At 41.0% G+C, this 18,940-nt stretch overlaps 1 protein-coding gene across 2 annotated transcripts in view; it reads right to left on the bottom strand.

The window, feature by feature from the left end:
* TET1 (tet methylcytosine dioxygenase 1) overlaps positions 1 to 18,940 on the bottom strand; it is a 149,279-nt gene that overhangs the window by 88,098 nt on the left and 42,241 nt on the right. For both annotated transcript variants that reach the window (XM_054034170.1, XM_054034171.1), the window contains 3 exons: positions 7,458 to 10,014; positions 2,836 to 2,926; positions 191 to 284 (listed from right to left, as the gene is read on the bottom strand). In XM_054034170.1, coding sequence (XP_053890145.1) covers positions 191 to 284; positions 2,836 to 2,926; positions 7,458 to 10,014 — 2,742 coding nt within the window. The remainder of the gene's footprint in view (positions 1 to 190; positions 285 to 2,835; positions 2,927 to 7,457; positions 10,015 to 18,940) is intronic.

Here is an 18,940-nt window from a genome sequence, read left to right as displayed (position 1 = left end):
CAATGAACCGGAGCTTAAAAATATAAAACGATACCATGAGTGTACGTTTTCCTCAGCTGTAACAGGCAGGAAATATCTATGAAGAATTACATATTCAACCAAGAATCAGGTGCTATTTATGCTGCAAAACTATAATGTCAAAATGTAAACACATAAAACAGAATTCCACTAATGTAATAGAAAAACTTACCCATTTGGCAATCGGACACCCCTGAGAGCTTTTTCCTTCCTTGCCTGTATAAACCACTACCTCTATTCTTACAGCACTTCCTTTTGCTCCATACCTGCATAAAATAAAAAGTTTATGAATATAAACTAGACTCCTTTTTAACACCTGTTAGTAGTTTAAACTGGGAACTGAAAAGAAACAAAATATTTATTTTAAGATGTGAAAAAGCATGTTTTACATTAAAAATAAATCTGCAAATACCATTTTAAAATCCTCCTTTCTTCCTCCAACAAACTACTGCTGCTAGTGTTGTGTCATTTTGGAAATAGAAATTGTCTCTGATTTCTGTATGCAGAGAACGTGTTCTATAAGTTCATCTATTCTTTCATTATTTTGACTCCTCTCTCTATCTTAAAGAAGTGGAAGATTTGACAAATGACCAGGGAGGAGTATAAAAATATTGCTCAGGCATGCAGGAGTGAAATCATGAAGGCCAAATCACACTTGGAGTTGCAGCTAGCAAGAGATGTTAGGAGTAACAAGAAGGGTTTCTTCAGGTATGTTAGCAACAAGAAGAAAGTCAAGGAAAGAGTGGGCCCCTTACTGAATGAGGGAGGCAACCTAGTGACAGAGGATGTGGAAAAAGCTAATGTACTCAATGCTATTTTTGCCTCTGTCTTCACAAACAAGATCAGCTCCCAGTCTACTGCACTGGGCAGAACAGCATGGGGAGGAGGTGACCAGCCCTCTGTGGAGAAAGAAGTGGTTCAGGACTATTTAGAAAAGCTGGACGAGCACAAGTCCATGGGGCCAGATGCGCTGCATCCAAGGGTGCTAAAGGAGTTGGCGGATGTGACTGCAGAGCCATTGGCCATTATCTGAAAACTCATGGCGATCGGGGGAGGTCCCGGATGACTGGAAAAAGGCTAATGTAGTGCCCATCTTTAAAAAAGGGAAGAAGGAGGATCCGGGGAACTATAGGCCAGTCAGCCTCACCTCAGTCCCTGGAAAAATCATGGAGCAGGTCCTCATGGAATCAATTCTGAAGCACTTAGAGGAGAGGAAAGTGATCAGGAACAGTCAGCATGGATTCACCAAGGGCAAGTCATGCCTGACTAACCTAATTGCCTTCTATGAGGAGATAACTGGGTCTGTGGATGAGGGAAAAGCAGTGGATGTGTTATTCCTTGACTTTAGCAAAGCTTTTGATACGGTCTTCCACAGTATTCTTCCCAGCAAGTTAAAGAAGTATGGGCTGCATGAATGGACTATAAGGTGGATAGAAAGCTGGCTAGATCGTCGGGCTCAACGGATAGTGATCAACAGCTCCATGTCTAGTTGGCAGCTGGTTTCAAGCAGTCGGTCCTGGGGCCAGTTTTGTTCAATATCTTCATTAATGATCTGGAGGATGGTGTGGACTGCACTCTCAGCAAGTTTGCAGATGACACTAAACTGGGAGAAGTGGTAGATACGCTGGAGGGTAGGGATAGGATACAGAGGGACCTAGACAAATTAGAGGATTGGGCCAAAAGAAACCTGATTAGGTTCAACAAGGACAAGTGCAGAGTCCTGCACTTAGGACGGAAGAATCCCATTCACTGTTACAGACTAGGGACCGAATGGCTATGAAGTAGTTCTGCAGAAAAGGACCTAGGGGTTACAGTGGACGAGAAGCTGGATATGAGTCAACAGTGTGCCCTTGTTGCCAAGAGGGCTAACGGCATTTTGGGCTGTATAAGTAGGGGCATTGCCAGCAGATCGAGGGACGTGATCATCCCCCTCTATTCGACATTGGTGAGGCCTCATCTCGAGTACCGTGTCCAGTTTTGGGCCCCACACTTCAAGAAGGATGTGGAAAAATTGGAAAGAGCCCAGCGGAGGGCAACAAAAATGATTAGGGGTCTGGAGCACATGACTTATGAGGAGAGACTGAGGGAACTGGGATTGTTTAGTCTGCAGAAGAGAAGAATGAGGGGGGATTTGATAGCTGCTTTCAACTACCTGAAAGGGGGTTCCAAAGAGGATGGATCTAGACTGTTCTCAGTGGTACCTGATGACAGAACAAGGAGTAATGGTCTCAAATTGCATTGGGGGAGGTTTAGGTTGGCTATTAGGAAAAACTTTTTCACTAGGAGGGTGGTGAAGCACTGGAATGGGTTACCTCGGAAGGTGGTAGAATCTCCTTCCTTAGAGGTTTTTAAGGTCAGGCTTGACAAAGCCCTGGCTGGGATGATTTAATTGGGAATTAGTCCTGCTTTGAGCAGGGGATTGGACTAGTGACCTCCTGAGGTCCCTTCCGACCCTGATATTCTATGATTCTATTTCTGCATATATATATATATATATATATATATTTGCCTGTCTGCCTACAGGGCTCTTGAGAACCAAATCTTGACTTCCTTGGGAGGTTTGAAAGAACCCAGCACTTGGCAAGATTGGAAATTGCTTTTGCTCTAAAAAGATGACAACATTTAGTGTTGATGCAATAGTTCAGTCCACATACATCAGAAAGAGAAGATGTGGTACAAATAATTACTGGGAGGGAAAAGAGGCGAAGGCAGACAAAGGCCAAACATAATGTCAGCTGTACCAAATTATTTTCTTCTTTTATGTTTATACAATAATAAATGATTTTTATCACTATGTAGTGAACAGATTTTTCTCACCTGTTTTCCATTATTTCCCTGACAGCAGCAACACTTGGTCCTGTCCCAAGGTGTGTATAATATGGACCTTCATCTTTCTCTATAATTTGCTCTGCAGGAAGGATCAGAAAAATAAATTTGGCATTTACAAAATTTATTTACAACATTAAATAATAACCACACAAGTTTGTTACAGAATTATCCCTGGAATTAAATGCCTAAAATCTTAAAGCCTTTCATCATGATTAATACATAGTATATTAATAGGCCTCTTCTTAAAGAAGCAATAAAATGCAACCTTTGTGAAATTTGCTGTCTTCCATAACCTGATAATGGACTTTTTCCTTGACATTCTAAATAAATCAACTAATAACAATAATATTTTGCACTTCTAGAGCACCTTCTATGAGAGATTTAAAATATTTATGAATTAAGCCTCACAATACCCCTGTGAAGTAGGGAAATTTTCTTACTTCAGTTTAGACATAGGGGAATTGAAGCATAGAGAAGTTAAACCCGTGTCACGCAGGAACCTGCAGGAGAACTGGGAACACAACACAGATCTCCTCACTCTCTATTTGGTGCCTTATGCACAAAATTAGAATTTTAGGACCAGAATAAGAAATCAGCCCCAATGAGCATGTTTTGTTGTTTGATCTGATTTAATTCACACAAGCTGGGGACTGAATCTACCCTGCACTAACCTGCCACAGACTAACTGTATAGACCCTGCTGATGCACATTAACAGTTTATTAATGCACTTTGATCTAGTTCATTTTCAAAGAGGACTAATCACTGAAGTTTTAATGTGCATCAGCAGAGTCCACAAGTATGGTTAGTCTGCAGCAGACTACTGCAGGACAGATTCACACCCCAGCTTCTGACAAACTTCGGGCTTGGCTACACTCGAAACTCCAAAGCGCTGCCGTGGGAGCGCTCCCGTGGCAGCGCTTTGAAGTGCGAGTGTGGTCGAGGCGCCAGCGCTGCAGGTACTCCACCTCCCCGAGGGGATTAGCTTACAGCACTGGGAGCATGGCTCCCAGTGCCGGGGCACTATTTATACTGGTGCTTTACAGCGCTGTAACTTGCTGTGCTCAGGGGTGTGTTTTTTCACACCCCTGGGCGAGAAAGTTGCAGCGCTATAAAGCGCCAATGTAGCCAAGGCCTTCGGCTATGTCTACACTAGGCAGCTTTTAGGAGAGCGCTCCTGCCAACAAAGCGCTGTTCACACCAGCGCTTGTCGTCAACAGAAGTTTTGTCTTTCAGGGAGGTGTTTTTTTAACACCTCTGAATGACAGAAGTTTTGTCTTTCACTTGCCAGTGTAGACAAAGCCTAACTGTTCTTGTAGTCATGCCCTTAATCTTTGTCACCTGAGTGCTTTGAAAGTCAGAAAACATGAGAGAACTACATATCATTGGTGCCACCAGTTAAGCAGTGTCTGTAAAATTCTCAACACCATATTTGTTTTGAAGGCTTCTAGACAGAACTTTATTAAACTTTTTTACTGCCACACCTTAGAACAAATCAACCAAAACAGTTACCTTGTACAGCTGTCAAAAACATTCCAACGAAACATCTTTCCATCAAAATTTGTCAATTTGTCAAAATTGAAATGTTCGGCGGAGACAGTTGATTTTGACAATGTTCCAATGGAAATCTGACTGATTTTCTCCCAGTTCACCTGCTTGGCTCCTTGTCAGCCTGCCAGGTGGACTACCACAGGCTATATCTACACAACAGACCTTACAGCAGCACAGCTGTACTGCTGCAGCTGTACCACGGTAAGGTCTCCCATGTAGCCACTCTATGTGGACAGGAGAGAGTTCTCCTGCCAGCATAATTAAACCACCCCCAACGAGCAGCGTTAACTATGTTGGCAGGAGAGCATCTCCTGCCAACACAGCACTGTCCACACCGGCGCTTTTGTCACTGAAACTTATATCAGTCAGGGGTGTGGTTTTTTCATAGCCCTGACTGACAAAAGTGCTAGTGTACACAAAGTCCCAGAGAGCAGGGAACTCCTGGCTCCAGGGCAGCCCTGCCAAGGAGATGCCCAGAGCCACAGCCTCAATCCTTTTTGTAGTGAATTTCAAAATGTTGGGGTGGGGATGGGAGTGTTCTGAATTAATACTAAACCCATTTTCAAAATACTGAAATCTTCCATGAAGCGGAGTTACCTTTCTCCCCCCAGCTTTATTCCTTGGCCACCCTGAGTCCTGAAGGTGTTCTTTCATTGTAGGCTTTGAAGGCCTATGGGGTCCCCTACTGACCTGTGGACTGCAGCCCCTTCCCACCACAATTCCTACCCACAGCATTCCCCCATGTAGGGTATGTCTACATAGCAGTGTGAGCAACACTCTTGCATCCACACATCAACTGTGCTAACCTCGGGCTCAGACCCAGTGTCCCAGGAGCTTGCAGGGCTGAAGGGTCTGAGCCTGTGCTAAGCTGGGACCTACAGTCCAAGCCCTATTGCTTTCCTGTGTGCACATGCCTCTGGTTTAACTTGGGTCCTGGAAGTCCTCCGGATGTATCCCAGAGTTCCCAGTGGCAGAGGAGCAATGCTGCAGGCAGCCATGGTAGCGTCTGGAAGCGCCATTACTGCCTAGCCAAGTGTGTTTCCTCTTCCTGCTCTGGCTCCTCCTCTCTGCTGCACAGAGCTTGCCCAAAGCAGGGAGTAAAGCTGACAGGTGGTAGGCAGCTCCCAGCTGCCAGGATTTTGGGGGTCATCCCTGCCCCAGCCGTGCTGTACCGGGATCTCTCCTGCTCCCTCTCCCTGCAGGGCCGTTATTTGGTCCTGCTCTGCTTTCTGTTCCTTGCTTCCAGGAAGCCCCCGCCCTCCCTAGGGCTGCGTGTGCAGAGGTGCCTGGGTAGCATGCACTGTGAGGGCAGTGAGTGGGAGCCAGCCCCAAAACTTCCCCCCAGTCTCCTGGGGATCTCTTATCCCTGCGTCATGGGGTATGTATGTGGGGGGGGGGCAAGGATAAGTTATCCCCCAGGGGAGGGGTGCTGGAGCACACTGCACCCCAAGCCCTGGAGATGTTCTTCACTGTTTTGCAGCTGGCAGCAGACAGGCTGGGGTTTGTGTGTGTTTTTCCTCTGAAACCTACATTTTATGTGAAATTTCAAAACAAACAGACAAAAATAAATAAAACACAAACCAAACCAAAACACTTTCATTGAACATTCCATTTTAAAAATTAAGAATTACAAAGTTTCATTTTAATAGTTTGACAACCCTAGAGATTGATGTCCTAATTATCCTCAGAACATTTTTCTGCTAATGTGACAGCCTACAGAGTGGAGAGTCCAATTCTCATATTAGATGGTAATTCAATATAAAGCCTTCTCAAACTGCAGTCATTGGTTCTACTGAGACTGCCACCAAATGAGTTAATTATGCAGTTTATGTACTTGTGGGCTCTTTAGGGGCACCTGAGTCCCATCAACAGCACCACCACAGTTAAGAAACAGGGTGGGCAGTAGAGTTTCCTTACATTGCACCACGTTCCTAGAGCTAGAGTGTCAACATTGCTGTGTAGACATACCCTTAAACGGTCAGCTTCACCCTGTGAGGATGCCCTGTGTCTATGTAAGGCATCAAGGTCCCACACCATGGGTACAAACTGTTATGCCATTAGCCTCATCTCCCACACCCTAGCTAAGGGCTTGTCTACACTACCGGACGGATCGACAGGCAGCGATCAATCCAGCGGGTATTGATTTATCGTGTCCAGTATAGACATGATAAATCGACTGCCGATCACTCTAGCGTCAACTCTGGTACGAGTTCTCAACGAGAAGCGCAAGGGGAATTGACGGGAGAGTGTCTCCCGTCGACACACGCAGTGAAGACACCGTGGTAAGTTGATCTAGGTACGTCGACTTCAGCTACATTATTCAAATAGCTGAAGTTGTGTAACTTACATTGATCCCCCCCTGTACTGTAGACCAGCCCTCAGACTCTGGGATAACAGACATCCATAATCCTTCTGCAAGGACTCCCATCACAGTTGTGACAAACCAGTCATAAGGACCACCAATTAAGGCATCATGACCACCCATATCTGTGCCCTATCTCAAATTCTAGGTATGAATGTTCTCCCCTGCCTTGTCAGCCCTGTGCAGTATTTCGAAGAAGACAAAAAATTCCCCATGGCTTGGCCAATCTGTCATGTGGAAATTCCTTCCTAACCTTGAAAATAACGATTGATGAACTGGAGCCCACTCCCATGTGCCAAGCCAGTGGTCACAAAGTCAAAGATGGGAAGATGACCCTTAGCTGGAGGGATGATTGAATGTCTCTCCCTCCCCAATGTTCATTTTTGCATGTCCCTGAACTCCCCCCACACACAGGCCAATCACTGATCTGGTGACTTAAAACTTACCAGCTGCAAGGCAGAGAAAGCCCATAAAACCACCTCACTGAAGTTACCCACATAAGATAGGGGGGGGGGGGGAAAGCACCTTCCTCCCTCCCCTTGATGTCTAATTGGCAAGGACCCAGCAAACAATGACCCTCATGGAGACAGAGGTCTGCACATAAAAATATTAAAAGGGTGCTTTTTTTCTATTAAGAGGAGTGATGTGAATATATATTATTTGAAAGGTGCATGCAATAATTACCTAATAGGCACTTACCTACACAGTCACAGATTGGAAATTCAGACTGTCCTTTTTTGGTAGGTGTATCAATCAGATTTTTTGTAGGAGTGTCTAGGAACTTCATAGGAGATTCAAGAAAACTGCTGAGTGTATTCTTTGCCGGAGAACATCCCAAGTCACCTATACTCTGGGGGTTTTCAATACCCAAACTTGTTGATGTCAGAACTGTAATTTCACCTGCACAATCTATATTCCTGAGAGTTTCTATTGTGTGTGGTAAATGGGTCTCACAACAGGTAACTGGGAGTGTTTGCAACTTCTGATCCAATTGTTGCTCTGCAGCATTCTGCTGAAAATTTGCTTGGTCTTCATCAGATATCTCATGAGCTCTCTGGTTAGACTGATTAAGTGTTTGAGGCAAGGGATATGTCTGAATGACATTCATTGTTTGCTGTACCTGAGAATTATTATATTTTTCTGTAAACATCTGTACATTTTCACTTGGTCTGTTTGAACACGATTCTGTTTTAAGTTGTGACGCAACCATAGGATTACTGGAGAGCAGGCCATTGTATTGTGAAGAAGTAACAACAATGTCACTTTTCAGTGGATCAATACCTAGTGTGTCACTGGCGCCTACAGTTTTGATGTGCTCAGTTACTACTTCACAGCCAAACAGCCTGTCTTTTGTTTTCTCCCATGGTACCTCAGGTAGATGTCTATGGATTTTTATCTGAGTCTGTGGAAGAAATAATCTAGTTTTTTGTTGTGATGATAAAGTACTTTGATTCAGTTCCTTCTGTACTTTGGTTCTGGGAGTTTTTTTTTTTGATGCAGTTATTTTCAAATCCCGTGGCATGGTACGACTAAGTGGTTTTGATGATATCCAAACGTCCTGCAATTCATTATGCTCGTAAGCCAAATGCTCTTGCTGTTTTTGATTATTTTCTTGATAGTCCGGTACTTGAGGCTTCTTTTTGTGTCTTTGTTTCCATGGTACAGTTTTTCCTTTTTTATGTGTTGGCTGTTTTTGCTTTACTAACAATGAGCTATAATTGTGCCTTATAAACACAGATTGTTTTTTCTTCAGTAGGCACTGGTCCTGGTTATGTTTTGGCTGAATCTCATGTGATATTAGACTGAGAAGTGATGTCTTTACATCATTCTTCTGCTCTGGACTTGTCTGATTTGATTCAATTATTGCTGCAAGTTGAGTTAACTGTGTAGCTACATCTTCTTCATCCTGGCTGTGAATTCCTCCTTCCTTCACTGCAAAATTACTTTTCAAGTTCAGATCATTATAAGCTTTGTTTTTCTCAAACTGGCTCAGAATCTCCAATTTGCTACTTGTTTGATGGACATTACATGAATTGTTGAAACATGTAGCAATGGTAACTTTATCATACAGAGAGTTTTTCTTGGTAGTATGACCTGAACATGACTTTGCATTAGGTACTGAAACAGACAAAGATTTGGTATCTCTTGGGGATACATGTGATCTATATGATCCACTGGTAGTATTAACAGATTTATCATGTGGTTCAGAAACAGTACTTTGGCCATTGTACAACACTGCCTTATTAAGGAGCTGCTTCTGTGAACGAGCATAGCGACTCAAGAGATGTTGTTCATTCTGTAAGTAAGTCTCTTTGATTTCTTTTAATGTAGAAGAAGTCAAAGAGCAGGAAATGTCCCTTTTGTAATTATGGAGTAAATGGGAAGTTGTTTGTTCTGCATGTTCAATATTTTTTGTTTTATCTGGTGCAGATGCTTCTAATGGGGCTTCTGATAATTTTGTTAATGCTTCAATAGCTACAACCTGCTCTACGGTTAAATTTCTGTTTTTAATCAGGGACAAAAAGGTTGGCTGAAGTGAGGAGTTTTCAAGTTGTGTCTCTTTGTTTGGTATTTTAACAGCATCTTTTTCAACATGGACTTCCTTTTCAGGCACAGGTGTATAACATGATCTTTCCTGTGTATTCACAATAGAATCAGTTTGCAGAACTGAATTGTCAGATCTTTGAAAGGTCTTGCAGGTACAGTTTGACTTCTGCCTCAGGAAAACATTTCCTTGTTTTTCTGGATGAGCACAGCAAACACCAGTTGTCAAAGCGCTTACAACATTATTCAGATTAGCAGTATTTGTTTGATGTGAAGGGGAGTTGTTTTCTCTGCAGTTGTTTGTCAAATCTGCCCTTTCTTCTATAATTACTTTTGTCTGTGACACATCTGATTCTGATGGTGGATAATGTATGTTTTTAATGCCATTTCTAATGGTTTGTGCAAACAACTTTTTTGGCTCAACTAACTCACTGGGAGAGACTGCTCTTTCTTCTTCAGAATTTTTCAGGTGTTCATTATCTGTCACAGTTCCATGGATATCTCCATTGACACAGACGCTAAATGATGGTTTTTCATTTTCTGTCCACTTCTCTGCTTCTAAGCCTGTCATACTTTCTTTTTCATTAGATTGTACATTTTCAAAGGGTACTGTTTGATTTGTTTTCACCCTGTATTTTTCACCATGACCGCATATACTGCATTCCATGAGTTCTGGTCTGAGGCCATTTACTGGTTTGTTTTCTAAATCTGCCTAAAAAACAATACAAAAAATAGTTGTATCAGCTGTTTAAAATGTAAGGTAAGAAGCAGTGACCCTACACTAATTAAACCCTTTCATGGTTGATGTAAGGAATGCCATGATTGAGCATTAGCAGACAGAGCAGCTGCAGAACAAGTCAGTAGCACAGGCAATCCATAAAAGAAGATCTGAAGACTAAGGACTTGATTCTCACTTATACTAAGAACCCCTTACACCACTCTAGCAATAAGTGCAAATGTAATGGGCTTTAGTGTAACAAGTCAGGCCCTCAGGCCTCAATCCTGCAATGAACTTTGTACGAGCAGACACCTTATGTCTCTCTGGAGCTCACTGCAGGATTAAAGTCTAAGGTGGGGTAGTCACTAGGCGGACCACTGGCCAAATCGGACTGCCAGACACTTTGAACAGACCCCAAAAATCTTTTTATTTACATATTATTAATTATTATTATTATTTTCTCTGGAGTCTGAACCCTGACTATACCTTGATCAAAGAATTTTGACCTTGACAAAAAATAATTGATTAACCCTGGTCTAAGAGCTTATCTACATGAGAAAGTTTTACCAGTTATATCAATATAATTATACCAATATAATTAAACCAGTATAGTTATACCTGTGTAACTCCCCATGTGGACACACTTATTTTAGTATAAGAGTAACTTTTGGGGAGTTAGTTTAAACTTCTTCTAAAGCAACATAAGCTAACCCCCAAAAAGTCACTCTTATTCTTGATGGAGAGTTATACCGGTATAACTATATTGATTTAAATTCACACCTTAAATTATACTTTAGGCCTTTCCCATGTAGACACACTCTAAGAGAGATTTAAACAGTAAATAATACTTGTATGGTGATTTTAGATTAACTATATTTTACCCAATTAAATGCTGCATTAAGTAGCAGTACCTCTTGCACAATGCACCATCAAGGCTGTTGTATATACACCATAGTGACTCTAGGAAGAGTATTCGGAGGGTACCCCTTCGCTGCACCAGTCTAATCAAAGTCTCCGAAATTTCAGAGTTTGATTTAAAATAAAAAGTTTCTAGTCCTAATCACTGTGAATAAAACCTTCCCAATGTGACACAAACATGACACAATGCACAACTGTCTTCCTGAAACTTCAGATAGCTTGAAACAATGGGCAGATTCTACCCCAAGTTCACAGTGTTGCCACTTTGAGGTCTGCCTGAGAACAATATAAAAAGTCTACATTAATAACATTCTCAAAGCAGGGGAGATGGGTGGGGGATCTGAGCATATGCAAATACCTGAAGGCTTGTGATAAAACTACACACCACTTAAGTTCTCCTTAAGTCTTAGCACAGAGTTTAGGCAAGACTTAAATGTATAAGGCCTTGTGAAGGAGTGAATTTTACCATATTTAATGGAACAGAGCACTGTGAAGTTTCTTTTGTGTGGCAAATTGATGGAGATCTCCTGATGACAAGTGGAAAACTGGTACATATACATGGCTCAAGTGAATGTTTGCATTGTATCTCAGCAGAGCACTTTCTGACCACTGAACATTCTCTGATGTAACTGAGCAAATTTTCTTATTTTTCCATTTTAACTTCAATATACTAATAATTTTTTTAGTGAAATGTGTTCTTTCTAATATATGGGACTACACATATATTACCAGAACCACATCAGGTGACTAGACGGAGTTGGAATATTTCATATTGGGAAAAACACTAATAATGTGCATCATACAAGCTATTACTTTATGAAGGAAGGATCTATGTAATTTAAGGGCTGGTCTACACTGGGGGGGGGGAATCGATCCAAGATACGCAACTTCAGCTACGCAAATAGCGTAGCTGAAGTCGAAGTATCTTGGATCGAATTACCTGGGGTCCAGACGGCGCGGGATCGATGGCCGCGGCTCCCCCATCGACTGCGCTACCGCCGCTCGCTCTGGTGGAGTTCTGGAGTCGACGGTGAGCGCGTTCAGGGATCAATATATCGCGTCTTAATGAGACGCGATATATCGATCCCGGATAAATCGGTTGCTACCCGCCAATACGGTGGGTAGTGAAGACGTACCCTAAGAAAACATTAAAGCAGGCGATCTGGGTGAATAAAAATTGATGTTTTGGTTTCTTTTTTAATTAAGAAATTGATTATTAATTTTAACTGGATTTTTTTATTGAAATGAAATACATTTTTATTTTTAAAAATAAACCAATTTAAAATTAAACTTGAAATTATGACAACCTATGTTAAGGCCTAAACTTTCTACAATCTATTAAAATCATATAACTTTTTTTTTTTTAAAACCTACATCAATATGCCCTCCTCAAATTTTAATAAGTTAAAGAGTGTTGCATTTTTAATTATATACAGAATCAGGAGAAAAACATTTTTAACTTTGGGGTCAACTCACATGTTATAAATCTGTCATAATTTCATGTACTGCATTAAGTAAGTATCTATATTATTTTCAGTCTTTACAATATTCAGAAACAGTTCCTGTTTCTGTGTAGAAAAGCTTTTGCATTAATTACTTTTGGTGTGAGTTTAGCAAACAGGTGCAGAGACAATATTTTCGTCATTTTATTCAAAGTTGAGAAACCATCTGGGAATTGAAAAAGCAGGAAAGCTTGTTTTTGTTTTCCAATCTATAAATAAAAACCAGGTGGCAGAGAATCAGATCTACTAATTTTAAAAATGTAAAGGACATGGGAACAGATTTTCAAAGATATTTAGGCATCTAAAGAAGCAATCACTAGCCAGATTTTGAAAACACCTAAGTAGGTTAAGCACCTAACTAGCTCCCATTGATCTCAATAGCTATTAGACACCTAACCTGCTTTGGCACTTCAGAAAATCCCATTAGGCACCTGTCAGCATCCAAATACTTTTGAAAGTCTGGCCAATTGTGATCAGAAACAAACTGTCAATTCACTACATACAACTAATACTTTATCTGCTTAATAAATCAGTTAGTTTTAAATGCAAAACATGTTTTTAATAAACTTTTTTTTTTACATATCTATCATATTTAAGGTAGTTTTATTTAAATCATAAAAACTATTTTAAAATGCTGTTTTTGTGCATGTTTATTGAATTCTACTGTCCATCCAAATGCAGAGTGACACAAATCCTGAATAAAATATGATCGTCCAGTAAGAAAGATAGGGGACATTCTCTATTTCATAACATAAAAAAAGTAAAATTTAAGACTCTTGAATAATTATATTATGCAATATGATTTCTTAAGTAAATGTGCATATAGTATATCTCCTGGTTAGCAAAAAGAAGCACCAAATTTAGTTTAAAGCCTATATTTAATTACAGATCAACATATTTTAATGGTTATATCAAGCAATAAGAATGAACCTTTCTTTAGGAAAATAACTAAAAAGTACAAATGCAAAAGAGGATTAAAATCCATTATTTAAATCAAGGTTTCCTCTCAGTAATTTAAATCACTTTGATTTAAATCAAACCACCCCAGCAGGCAATGCTTCCAGAAATCCACCATTCAAAACTAAACTTATAGCTCAGACACCAGATGGAGCTTGGTGTTCACTTTAAAACAGTCTTCTCTTTGATAAACAAAATAAGATAAGAAAGCGGGGACCCTAAAGTACACATAGATAACACCATCGATTTTATCAGAGGCATCACAAGACCTGTTGGGTCATGGTTGTGAAAACAGATTATTCAGCAACTATGTAGTAAACCAAAATCTAGGAAAACAGGCTATGAAAATATGAGACCTTATTTAACAAACTTTCATTAAACTGAGATATTTACCTATGTTCTTGTAAGCGGCACCTCTCTGAACCATCTATCTGAACCAGAAGCTGCATTTAAACTAAGACTTTTTTTTATTTAATTTCATAAGAAGGTGAACTGAAAGGTGAAACTGTACTTTCTGTTCAACAGAAAGTTTGTCATAGGTACCAAGACCCTTGTTATGGAAGGCAAAAAGGCACTATAAATTATATTATGCCAGTTGATACAGAATATCTAAGGAGAATAATGTCTACTCAATAATTAAACTGAAAAAGATGGTTCACAATTGATCAAGAGCCTGTGTGAAGCAGAGAAAATCAGGCTCAGAGAAAGTGGCAACGCTTTCACCGAGGCAATTACCTTAGTCCATGTAGGTGGGCATACTGAATATGAGACCTGGGGTGAAACCGTTGTCCCCCTGAAGTCAACAGAAAAACTACCTCTACTCTTTAATGCCTTATCTCATGCCATAGCATGCCCATTGTCTCTCTATGACAGGAGACAAAGGGATTCTGAAGCATATCCCTCAGTTGCTGGTCATTTTGAGCACATCCCTCAGATCAGTTCCAAAGTTGCCCATGTTCTACACAAAATTGGTGTCCTCTCACTTTTGCCTTTAGAAACAAAGAATTATGAAACTGAGGTAAAAGGAAGAGTTCTTTATGTTAAAGGAATGAATCCCCACAACAATTTAAAATTCCAGCATGAATAAATGTATATTCCTTGCATTCTGGGTCATTGTCACTCATTTGCATTTTGGGCATTGCCAGATTGAGTGGTATGTTCTGAAGAATCAGAGAGTTGCATAGAAAAAGAAACAGGACAATGTACCAATTTTCTTTTATTCCCAGAGACTGGCACCTTCAACACACAAGGTCCATTGACATAGAATATTGGGATTGGAAGGAAACCTCAGGAGGTCATCTAGTCCAACCCCCTGCTCAAAGCAGGACCAATCCCCAGGCAGATTTTTACCCCAGTTCCCTAAATGGCCCTCTCAAGGATTGAACTCAGAAGCCTGGGTTTAACAAGCCAATGCTCAAACCACTGAGCTATCCCTCTCCCCAAATAAATGGAGATATACCTATCTCATAGAACTGGAAGGGACCCCGAAAGGTTATTGAATCCAGCCCCCTGCCTTCACAGTATATGAACTACATGATTCTTCAGAGCAGACTTTAATTCTTTTGTTGCAATACACTCAATCATTTTGTTCTTTAATAAAATAATTTTAGCAAACCTAGTATTATTGCTGGGCTTGAAAATCGTCAGGAGAGTCACATAGGCCCCAATCCTGCAAGTGACTAAGTGTGCGCAGGTGCACTGCTGTGCCTGTGCAAAGCCCCAGTCACCTCAGTAATAAAGGGCATTATTCTAAAAATCAAACTATTTCCTGTACTCCATAACTTCCATAACATTTTTGGAAGTTATCCATATGCACTGAGCAGAAAAAAGATTGTGATGAATCATGTCATTGGCATGGTTTGGTTTATATCTCATTTTTCCATATAAGAACTGGAATTATCATGACATTTGATTATTTTTATTGGAACATATTCTGTACCATTTGACCACTAGATTTTTTTTTCTCTTTTACTTGTGCAAATATATTAACACAGAGGCACAAAATACAACAGATTGTGGCTTTTCTTGTTAAATAACTGGTTTTTCTTTGCTTGCTATATGAACATAAGAACTGTCATACTGGGTCAGACCAACGGTCCATCTAGCCCAGTATCCTATTTGCCGACAGTGGCCAATGCCAGATGTTTCAAAGGGAATGAACAGAACAGGGCAATTATCAAGTGACCCATCCGCCCTGACGTTCAGTCCCAGCATCTGGCAGTCGGAGGCTTAGGGACACCCAGAGTATGGGGTTGCATCTCTGATCATATTACTAATAGCCATTGATGAACCTATCCTCCATGAACTTATCTAGTTCTTTTTTTAATCCAGTTATAGTTTTGGTCTTCACAACATCCCTTGGAAACGAGTTCCACAGGTTACTATGCCCCACTATCAAAAGAAATGTTCCCAGAGGACTTAGCAGAGCAGGTTTCACTTAATTATTTCTTGGGTCTAGGTCTGGCAGACCAAGTACAGTCCAAGAAAAGCCTCTGCTATAACTGAACAACCTGAAGGCAATATATCTTGAGAGCTATGTGGTAAAACTTGAAAGCTGTACAGCCATGGACCAAAACTTGCAAGTAATGGTGCCTTCAAATGCCAGGATTTCGAGCACAGAAGACTCATCTGATTAAAAAAATTAACAAAACTGTGAGTAATTTCAATGAGGGACTAAAGAATGAAGTGGAGTCCATAAAAGCTGTTTCACCTCCCCCTCATTAAGGTGAATACTGCTCTGTCTGGAAAATGTGAAGTGCTAAGAAATCATGTTCAATCTAAAACTATACAGTGTGGGGTATAAAGGAGAAAACTGGGGGGAGCTGAATCTGTTGTGAGAATTGCTTGAATATTTAACTTATATCAGATATTAAATCTAATCCACTCCTTCAGAGGCATCTGCTAATGCTTCTTGCATGGATGAAAAACCAATCGGAAACAAAGTTTCTGATAAGGGTCAGAATTTAATAGTGATTTTTCTCTTAAAACAAGAGTGACAGTGTCCTGAGCGTAACAAGACAGCTTGGACAGAGACTATACCTTTTTCTTGACACTAAACAATCTACACAACAAAAATAATGAGGGCCTGACACCCTGAAAGAAGAATTCTCTCAGAGATTAGTTCCTAGTTACTTAGTGTTAAATATTGTTTTTCAGCTAATAATCTCATTTTAGTACAGAAATATGCAGGAGAAAATGCCTGTGCATCTTCCCATTAGTACAACTCCTCACTTATTCTGCTTACATATTGTGACAAAGAATGGACCAACATTCACCACACGAGTCCAGAGCCATCTCTAAACTCTATGCAGAACCAAACGCTCTTGGCTGATATTTAGTAAAAGATGATGGTCCTTTGTATCCTGGTTTCAACCCTTTTGTTCCCTACATACAGTAGCATGAGGTACTGTGACAAGCAGAAACAACAAGGAGTCTGGTGGCACTTTAAAGACTAACAGATTTATTTGGGCATAAGCTTTCGTGGGTAAAAAACTCACTTCTTCAGATGCATAGAACAGATGCATCTGAAGAAGTGAGGTTTTTACCCACGAAAGCTTATGCCCAAATAAATCTGTTAGTCTTTAAAGTGCCACCAGACTCCTTGTTGTTTTTGTAGATACAGACTAACACGGCTACCCCCTGATACTTGTGACAAGCAGGTGTAGCCCAGAACAATTACTTCTATGACCTGCAATACAAGATAACACACAGACCCAGATCCCAGCAAGAGTGGTTAATGGGATCAGCCACTCCAGAGGAATTATATCACAAGAAATAACAAGACCCTTCCCCTTCACTGGGTGCATGGGGTTCTGCCCAGGTGTTGCACAATGGAGCTGCAATGCAGGCACCAGTATGATATTCATAGGAATGCTACAAACTCTTAACCCCCGTGAACAACAGCAATGACTTGAGAGTGCAACTGTTCCCTTGCACATTGTGTCCATACACAGGGAACTGATGTGTGTATGGGAGCTGAACAGTTGTGCACAAGGCTTCTCTTCATCCAGTATTCTAGCTGTACCTACTGCCACACTATTTGAGAACACACGGTTTTCCCTGCATGTCCATTCGGATTGGCACAGAGCTGGTGGTATCTCAGGAATAGCTCTCTACGCGGACAGTGTGCTGCACATTGCTGCCAATGATGGAGGCTTGTGCAGGATTTGCTGGCAGACTGCCATTAAATATAGAACAACAGTTGATTCATGGGCCCACCTACTGGCTGATGCTCTATGTCTCACCATGGACCTCTCTGGCAGTTTTAAGTAACTATATAACACGTATGTAATTAAAGTGAATCTGAAACTTTTATATCTTTTAGTAAACTGCATACTTTCTGCTGTGTACACTGGTTTATCTATGCACTTCTTTGCTAAGATATTGAATTGGGTCCTATGACAATACATTAAAAAAATCCAGATGCAAAATGTTCTGCTCCTCAAGACGAGGATAGGTTATACTGGCGCAGCATCAAAAGAATAAGCTGGTGATGCCCCTTCCAACTAAAGATGATATTAAAATAAAAGAGTATTTCTAAAAATTACTGAGGTTTTATATCCCCTTACCCTAATCATTTGGGAATATTTCTTAATACCACACAGAGGAGGAGCTGTGGAAGTGTTTTAGCAGAGGCAAAGGTCAGTTTGTGAGTGTGGGGGAGACTTGTCCTGGGAATGGAGGAGGCCTTTGGAAGCAGAAGATGATCAGATTAGTGATACATAGGTGAGATCAGCTGCTGAAGGGGTTGGGATGATGGTTTTTCACTGGGGGGGACAAAAGGGGATGCCCTCACTCATGACCTTCCCTTCCTCCAGGATTTCAGAAGTATCCACCATTGCCTATTCAAATATATAAAAGAAGGTACATTCAAAGTAAATAAATAGATCAACTGCCCTCCTCCAATCACTTCTCTTTACATTTGTTCTACTTAAAAGGAAAAAAAAAAGATAAGAGCTCAGAGCTCCTCTTCCACCTACTCACAATGGACTCTACAGCTCCAGCTGGAAAGTTTGCTCTAGCTGACAGAGTTTACATTTGCAGTACTAAGTACCCTTACCCCGACCTGGAAAGAACTCTCAAAAAAACTTGAGTCTTAAACAAATAGGAGATTTGGAAAACAGCAGTCTGCTCCTGTTTTCTCTCTCCTCCATAGAAATAGAGCAAGAAAGGGACAGCAAGAGGTTCACACATTCAGAGTATGTCTATGTAGCACATTAAGATCAGGCTCTGATTCAGGTTTAAGCCCAAGCTCCCTTCCACCCACAGAAAAGGCTCAAGTCTGGAACTCCTTTGGACTTGGGTCTGCAGACCCTGCTGGGGGGTGGGTCAGAGCCCAAGTCCGGCTGTGATCTAGGACAAAACCCAGGCGTCTTGCAGTATGGATGCAAATCAAGTCTAGGTTGCCAGGCTCGGGTCTGTAGAGTCTGCCAACACTATCCCACAATCCCCTGGGGCTGTGCTTCCCAGTCCTTCAATCCCAACACTTCCCACTCGCCTCCCAGGAACAGGCAACCTCCTAGTTCAAATGCAGCTGCTCAGCA

Source organism: Malaclemys terrapin, chromosome 7, assembly GCF_027887155.1.
Source record: "Malaclemys terrapin pileata isolate rMalTer1 chromosome 7, rMalTer1.hap1, whole genome shotgun sequence".
In the NCBI taxonomy this organism is placed as follows: domain Eukaryota; kingdom Metazoa; phylum Chordata; order Testudines; family Emydidae; genus Malaclemys; species Malaclemys terrapin.
Note: the sequence above shows the minus strand (reverse complement) of the source record. Positions and strands in the feature narration are given on the sequence as shown.